This window comes from Callospermophilus lateralis, chromosome 18 (genome assembly GCF_048772815.1).
Source record: "Callospermophilus lateralis isolate mCalLat2 chromosome 18, mCalLat2.hap1, whole genome shotgun sequence".
NCBI lineage: Eukaryota > Metazoa > Chordata > Mammalia > Rodentia > Sciuridae > Callospermophilus > Callospermophilus lateralis.
Genome location: NC_135322.1, coordinates 8,454,968 through 8,462,774, shown reverse-complemented (window position 1 = coordinate 8,462,774; position 7,807 = coordinate 8,454,968). Strand labels below are relative to the sequence as shown.

At 57.1% G+C, this 7,807-nt stretch overlaps 1 protein-coding gene across 2 annotated transcripts; it reads left to right on the top strand.

The window, feature by feature from the left end:
- Window positions 1-1,225: 1,225 nt before the first annotated feature.
- Window positions 1,226-7,446, top strand: LOC143383722 (calcium-binding protein 5). 2 transcript variants are annotated; one of them, XM_076838591.1, is made up of 6 exons: window positions 1,226-1,288; window positions 2,601-2,628; window positions 3,085-3,228; window positions 5,195-5,304; window positions 6,729-6,876; window positions 7,421-7,446. In XM_076838591.1, exons 1-6 carry the CDS (start codon window positions 1,226-1,228, stop codon window positions 7,444-7,446), a joined length of 519 nt encoding a protein of 172 aa, XP_076694706.1. The 2 variants fall into 2 exon arrangements, with proteins under 2 accessions (XP_076694706.1, XP_076694705.1); XM_076838590.1 differs by having other exon boundaries at window positions 2,598-2,628.
- The last annotated feature ends 361 nt before the right edge of the window (window positions 7,447-7,807 follow it).

Below are 7,807 nucleotides of genomic sequence, written 5' to 3'. Positions count from 1 at the left end.
AGACAGCTGAAGATGGACCCAGAGAAGCCTTCCCTCAAAAGGAAGAAACCTCGGAGGAAGAAAAGCAAAGTCAACCAGAGAAACTGCATGAACGAGGAAGCTAATGTCCTGGAAGGACCTGAAGACTGACAATTCCACAGCAGGGGAGGGCAAATCCCCAGAGGGGACGGGAGGCTCACTGCAGTAACAGCCCTATGGCGCTGCCAGGTACAGGGGAATCAGGGAGAACTTACTGGACATTTTCCACATCCACCTCCAGTGCACTCCACCTGTCTGGAAGGTGTGTCCTGACTGTCCTTCTCTCCCCAACCATCCTGCACAGAATCTACAAGCAGCAATGCTGGCTCTAAAGGGGAACATCTGGACTGTAACGAAGTCTGACCACTTGTTTTTGGAGCTCTTTGGTTCAAGCTGACAGAATTTCTGACCTGGGTGATGAGAGCAGGTCTCTCTGCTTTTGGCCATTCTCATGGGATTGGCACTGGGGTGGCTCGCTTGGCACCTTGACTGCATGTCATAGGGGATGGCATCATGGTCACATGGGAACCCTCACAGCCTCTGTCCTTGCCCACCTTCTACGGGCACTTGCCTCCGTGCCCCACTCCCCAGGGACTCTGCCCCCACAGCAGATGTCCCCTACCCTCCCTGTGTGGACCCTCACCACTCTGGCCCTGAGCCCACCATGACTTCTCACGCCCTGGCCCCCTCCCTGCTGCCACTGAATTACCCAGGAAGAGCAGGGGGACCAGAGAACAGGGGAGAGCCCACACTGCCCTCTCCACCGCTGCTCCCCCTGTCACCAGGCCGTCCCTGCACACGGGTCTGACTTGGTCAGGAGAGCTCTGGGGCCAGACCCTGTCCTCTGCATGTGCCAGGGCCCAAAGACCAGGCTTAGAGTGGACACAGGCGATGCAGGTGGATACAGTGAATGGATAGGCGCCTGCCCTAATCCCTACTTTCAAATGCTCTCCGGTGCCATCCTGGGCTGTGTCACAGCCTGGGGTGGCCCTGCCCCCAACTCCCTGCAGCCAGATGGGGAGGCAGGCGCAGCCCTGATCCCTCCCAGCCTGGGCGAGGTCCCCAGCCTTCACAGCTCTGAGACTCAGGCTCGCAGGAGAGGCCCAGAGAGGCAGCAGAGCTGGCACAGGACTGAGCAGGAGGCTGGGCTGCCAGGGACAGGCAGCAGGGCCACCCAGAGGGACAAACCTGAGAGCACGCCTGCCCCATGCAGTTCCCCTCGGGCCCCGCCTGCATCTTCCTGAGGAAGGGCATCGCTGAGAAGCAGCGGGTGAGGCAGGGCCACTGGCAGGGCGGGCAGGGAGGGGTGGGGCAGGGGGAGAAGGGGCAGGTGAGCGGCAGGAACCAGGAAGCTCAGAACACAGGAGGGGGCTCTGGCTTCCCAGGGGCCAGGGGATGAAGGGGGACAGTAAACTCAGGAGGGGGCGTTGTGAGGAGAATAAACGGGGGCTGGGATGGTGTCCCTTTCTATGCTCTGGATACAAGAGGCCAGTGATGGTGACGATGGCAATTTTGGACACTTACCAAGTCCCTGCTGTGTGGCCAGCTCTGTGCAAAGGCCTGCACATCCCTGATGTCATTTAACTCCCAGAACAACTCCAAGGTCCCCGAGACTCTCACTCCCGTGTTACAGGTGAAGAAACCGAGGTGCTGAGACACGAGTCCTTCGCCATAAGCCCCCAGGAAGGAAGTGGCAGGGCAGGCGGGTCCATTCCTGTGCCTGCGACTGTCAGGAAGGGAAGGAAGGACAGGGCGGACAGAGATGAGACTGCACAGAGGACAGCAAGAGAGACACTGGGGGACGGCCAGCAGCTAGAGGGCGGAGGCCAGGCTGGTGGAGCCTCTAGGCTCTCTGCAGGTGTCCAGGCCATGTCCAGCAGCAGGTCGGGCAGTGAAGGGCAGACGCTCGCAGAGGTGCAGGCACTGGTCCTGCTGGCACTCAGTGGCCCTCCTGAATGCCACTGAGCTCTGGTCCCACCCCAAGGACTCTCCCTCTTGGGAGGAAGGGGAGGCAGGTGGGGACAGCAGTGGGGTGCCCTGGAGAGACTTCTGACCTGGAGTTGGGAGCCCTGGACTCGAGCCCTGGTGCTGGATCTAGTTGCCACACGACCTCAAGGGTAACTTCCCCTCCCCTGGTCGGGGACCTGCTGTTTCAGAGCTGTGTGACCTTCAACAGCTTCCTTGACCTCCCTGTTCTTGAGTGTCTTCAAGGGTAAGATGGGAATGACACCTGGCCTGCCTCCCAGAGTCGTCCTGAGGTTTAAGTGCAAGGAGCCCCAGCAGAGCCAGCCTCTGACACCTGGGCTGGGACAGCAGATCACACCCTGTCCATCTGCGGAGGCTCGGACTCCACGTAGGATGGAATGTGTGTCTGGGAAAGAGCACATCCAGGTTCAAGGACAGGAGAGAGGAGTGAGAGGGGATGGGAAGGAAGGAGAGCAGAAGCTGAGGAATGGGAGTTGGGGAGGGAGGAGGAGCCGAGGGAGGAGGAGAGGTGAAGGGAACATGGAGGACGGGCCTCCTGGAGGAGCGCAGGACCCTGACTGTCTCTGCTCCTTCCCTCCCTGCATTCCCTCCAGGAGAGACCCCTGGGGCAGGACGAGATCGAAGGTAACATCTGCCCCCCAAATGCCCTCCACGGCTCTCAGCTGTGTCTGTGTCACCTCCTCCCATGCAAACCTCACACCCCTTCCTGTCCCCTCCACTGCACACTGAGACCCCCTCAGGGCAGCTAAGTGCCTAGGAGTCCTTAGCGACATGCCCGGCCCACGTCTCAGAAACCCGGGATGACAGGAGACAGGAGCCTTAAAATGAGGCCAAAGCTGTGGGTCCTTCTCCTGGGGTTCTGAGGGCTCTCCACCGACCCTGAGGATTGGGGGCTCAGTGAGCAGCTCGGAACCGCTCCCCTGCGGGCGCCTTTCCCACTCACTGCTGTTCCGCAGTGCTGGGTTTTATGGTGTATTCCCCTTGAGTCTCTGTCACTGCCTCAGCAACAGTTTCAAGGAATGCCACTCTTCCCCCCGGCTGTTTCAAGTTCCTCCAAAGTTCTTCTCTCTTCACTTTCAGAGCTCCGGGAAGCATTCCTTGAGTTTGACAAGGACCGAGATGGGTTTATCTCCCATAAGGATTTGGGGAATCTCATGAGGACAATGGGTTACATGCCCACGGAGATGGAATTGACCGAACTGGGCCAGCAAGTCCGCATGAACTGTGAGACCCGGGGGAGGAAGGCAGGGCTGGGCTGGGCGGTGCTCAGGGAGAGGCTGGGGAGCAGGGGGAGCGGGAGTCTGTGGGGATACAGGGGGCTACGAGGTTTGGGGTGTAGAAAAGAGCAGTCCAGACTGCTCCAGGGAGGTGGCTTCTGAAGTTTTTGGAGGGGCCTTGGGGAGACAGGTCTGGGTGCAAGTCCCAGTTCTATTATTTGTCAATGAAAGTCACTTCTGAAAAGTGAAGTTATCTTGGGTCTCAGGTCCCCGGTCTCTGAGTGAAGGCAGGACACTCCTTACCTCATGGTGCCATGGGAAGGAGGGTTGAGGGACAGGCAGGCCACATTGCAGTCCCCACAAATTCTGATTAAGTGTGGTTTATCACTGTCACCACTAAAGGTCTATCCGAGGAGTGTGAGGTTGGAGCCGTGCTGGATGTCAGCAATGAGCTTGCATTTGGACCTAATGGTGGTGAACTCGGGGGCCCTCAACCACTGAGCACATCCCAGCCCTATTTTGTATTTTATTGAGAGACAGGGTCTCACTGAGTTGCTTAGTGCCTCGCTGTTGCTGAGGCTGGCTTTGAGCTCACCATCCTCTTGCCTCAGCTTCCCGAGTTGAAAAGGATCAATTTTTAAATGGAGACCAGAGGTGACTTTGAGACTGAAACTGAAGTACAATTGCTACTGGTTTGCTTCTGGGCATGTAACTGAGTTAAGGTGGAATTCAGGTGAGAATGGTGTGCTCAGCCCTGTGTATCTGCAGATTCAAGCAACTGCAGAAGGAAAACATTTGGGGAATAATTGTGTGTGTACTAAACATGTCCAGGCTATTTTTTTTTCTTGTCATTGTGCCCTGAACAACACAGTATAAACTCAGAGAGCATTTCCACTGGGTCGGGGCCTCTGAGACATGCCCCGCCCACGTCTCAGAAACCTGGGAGTGAGACAGGAGCCAAAGCTGTGGGTCCTTCTCCTGGGGTTCTGAGGACTCTCCACCAACCTGAGGATTGGGGGCTCAGTGAGCAGCTCGGAGCTTAGAGATGAGGTACAGCCTGTGAGAGGTTTGGTAGGTTACATGCAAACACCATGGCGTTTTGGAGATGGGACTTGACCGTCTGCAGATTTTGGTATCCATGGGGGTTCCTGGAACCACCCCCCAGTGGATGCCAAGGCACGACTGTATTCGTATCTGGAAGAGCCTCAGGTGCACATGTAACCCACACTCCCTCTTTACAGATCCACAGACGAGGGAACAGGGGTCCTGACCATGCTCAAGGTTGTGCAGTCACTCGGTCACGTCCCCATGCGTGCCTTGTCCACCAGGTTCAGGTTAGAGGGACACAGGGCTTGAGCTGAGTGAGTGAAAGATAAGGGGGGTTCACCCAGCCACAAAGAAGAACGAGACTCGAGCATCTGCTGGTAAATGGATGAAGTGGGGAACACCGCGCTCAGTGACATCAGCCAGACTCGGAAGGCCAGGGGAGCACGTGTTCTCACAGGGGAATGTGTGGGGAGGGGATCCCATGAAACAGAGGGGACATCAGTGGGGTAGGGGTTGAGGGAGGGAAGAGGGTCAGGAACAGGGAAGAACCGAGGATGAAATGACCAGATGCTGCGTATGTGCACATCCCACCCTGAACTCCACCTTCATGGGCACCCATAGAGCACCCACCTAAAGGTCAATAAGCAGAAGGATCCAGGAGAGGCAGGGACCCGGAGGAGGGAGGAGGGGAGGTAGAGAGGAAGCACTGGGGACCGAAAAGGAGCAAACTACAGTCCAGGCATGAGCATGTCGAAACTAACCCACTAGCGGGTGTGGCTGCCATGCACTAATAAAAGTGCAGAAGAGAAACCCGTGGACGGCGGGGACCTGGGAGCCGCTCTCTTTCAGGAACTGACTGGAAGGGAGAAGCGAGGGATTGGAAGTCAGGGTATGGAGTCCCACTAACCCCTCCCTTTCTGCCTCAGTGGGGGGCCGTGTGGACTTCGACGACTTCGTGGAGCTGATGACCCCCAAGTTGCTTGCAGAAACGGCTGGGATGATTGGTGTCCAGGAGATGCGCGACGCCTTCAAGGAGGTCAGTGAGGGGGTCCATGGTGCTGGGGTGGTCTAGGCACTGTTCACGTCAGCACCATGGACAGAGCCCACCAGAGGGCCACCCCCTGCCTTCCTTGTTTTGGCCCAGCCCTAGTGGGATGGATAGGGCCAGGGCTTCCCGCTTGCTAGGCCTCCACCATGAGCTGCCCCCCAGCCCCTCACTTTTTCTTTAATGTAGCTACTAGGAAACTTAGAATCCCCTGAGAGGCTCCGGATGCATTTCCCCCTGGACAGAACTGCTCCAGGAAAGTCCCATCCCAGGAGAGGACACTGCACACACCAGGACGCAGGACGCTGTGTCTGAGGAAGGGTGACAAAGGGTGACAGCGAGAGCTGGAAAGAGCATAGCAGGGGACGGATGTGGTGGAGGCCTCAGAGTTGTGGAGGGCAGGGCCCATCCGCCTGTCGTGGACTGGACAGGAAGCCACCAGGGGGAGTGACAGGATCTGACTTGTCCCCTCTGTGACTGTGAACACGGAGCCTGACATGCAGAGGGGAGACCCTGGCAGGAGCAGGATGGCAGCCAGGGACCCCTGCAGGCTGCCCGGGGAGTGCAGGCCAGAGGGGCTGTGGCTGGAGCCAGGTCAGCAGAGCTGAGGACCATCCCTGGCCCCTCTGTGTGCGCTGAGGAGAGGGCCTAGTAGGCTTTCTGGGAGCTGGTTAAGGAGCAGGGAGAAGTTCTGGAGGTCACTGATTAATGGGAAACATGTATCAAGGGCCTGGCCTGTGAAAATGCTTGTCCTTGTGTGTCTGGACTATTTCACCAGCGGGACGTCCTCTGGGTTCATCCAGGATACTGCATGTCAGGATTTCCTTCTTAAGGCAGCTCACAGGAGAGGTGCCCAGGGGTCCATGTGCAGAAGGCCTCCAAAAACACTCACAGGCACAGACTGTAGCGAGCTGGCTGCCAGGACCTGGGCAGAGGGGCAGGTGGGCTGTCCTTTCAAGGGTCTCAAAGTTTCAGTTATGGAGATGACTGAGTTCCACTCACCCACAGACTAACGGTCTGTACTGGGCATCAAAAACTTAAAAGAGCAGATCTCATGCTCCACATTCAACAAAGAGAAACCTAAGAGGACAGGGAATGTCCTGGAGGCAAGGTGAGACATACTGTGCTGACTGATGTGGTTTCATGAGGGCATGCCTCTGCCCAGCTCATCAGAGGGCACGGGTTAAGCCTGCTGAGCTCTCTGCACATCAATTATATCCCAGTAAAGCTGCTAACAGAGGAGAGATGTGTGCAAACCCGGGAGGAACCCTTGACCTCGAGGTGCTGATATTCTCCAGTAAGATGTGCCTGAAGCCCTTGGCCTGGCTCTGGTGATCCATGGACACGGTCACCCTGTCACCGTTGCTCTCAAGGTCGCTGCTGCTCATCCAGCGCCCTCTGCTTCTGTCCATCAGTTCGACACCAATGGAGACGGGGAGATCACACTGGCGGAGCTGCAGCAGGCCATGCAGAGGCTTCTGGGAGAGAGGCTCACCCCCCGGGAGATCTCCGAGGTTGTCCACGAGGCCGATGTCAATGGAGATGGCACCGTTGACTTTGAAGGTGATGTACAGGGGTGGGCTCGGCAGGGATCCGTTTCCCGCTCCCCGTGTGGCCTTCCTGGACAGGAGGAGGGCGAGGGTGGGAAGCAGATCTGCAGGCCAAGTGCAGGCCAACCCCAGGCCAGAGGACAGGGGGACCTCAAAGCAGGGCAGAGCCGGCAAGTTCTGGTGTAGAGTCACAGCGAGGTCGGGTACAAAGGGTGTCCTGTCCAGGGTCCACCAGTCACTGTCCAGCTGACTCAGGCTCAGGGGCTACCTTCACGGCCCAGACTCCTGACCTGTGAAGAGGCACCCCCTGAGACGGTGGAGAGGGTGACATCAGACCCTAACAACGGCCATTCGTGGAACACTGTGTCCCACAAGCCTTGTGTCATTTAACCATCTTAAAAACACAGGGGAAAGAGTGAACCTACGACTCCCGTCTTACAGATGAAAACACGGAGGGTGGAGGGTGAGGTAATTTCTCCAAGGTCAACATAGGAAGTACTCAAAACAGTGCCGTGGTTTTTCACAACGAGGCACCTCACCTCCCCATTTCCTTGCAGAGTTTGTGAGGATGATGTCTCGCTGAGGATGTCCTGGGGCCCAGATGCTCCCCACCTGGTCAACAGGGATCCCTTGCTTGCTGAGGACCCAATCCCCATGATCCCTTGAAGGTTGGAGTTGGGGGAAGGAGGGTAGTCAATGGCTTTGCAGCTGCATGGATTGCGGTTAGACTGAAAGCAGCAGCTTTGCCAGATGGGGATGGAGTGGGGTGCCTAAGGAATGAGATTCAGGAGGTGTGGAAATGGGAGTGGGACTAAGATCCAGTTGCCATTCCAGAAATTCCAGAGGTTAATGGCATCTTTTTCTTACCCATAGTCCTAACCCCTGCGACCTGCCAAAATCTCTCCCCAGCTAATAGTCTTCTCTCCTGATAGATTGTCACAAAG

Excerpts from the sequence above, each read along its gene's own strand:
- LOC143383722 (XM_076838590.1), top strand. The coding sequence starts at position 1,226 with ATGCAGTTCCCCTCGGGCCCCGCCTGCATCTTCCTGAGGAAGGGCATC. Across the intron at positions 1,289-2,597 it reads GCATCGCTGAGAAGCAGCGG|GAGAGACCCCTGGGGCAGGA; the intron begins GTGAGGCAGGGC and ends CATTCCCTCCAG. Across the intron at positions 6,877-7,420 it reads TGGCACCGTTGACTTTGAAG|AGTTTGTGAGGATGATGTCT; the intron begins GTGATGTACAGG and ends ATTTCCTTGCAG.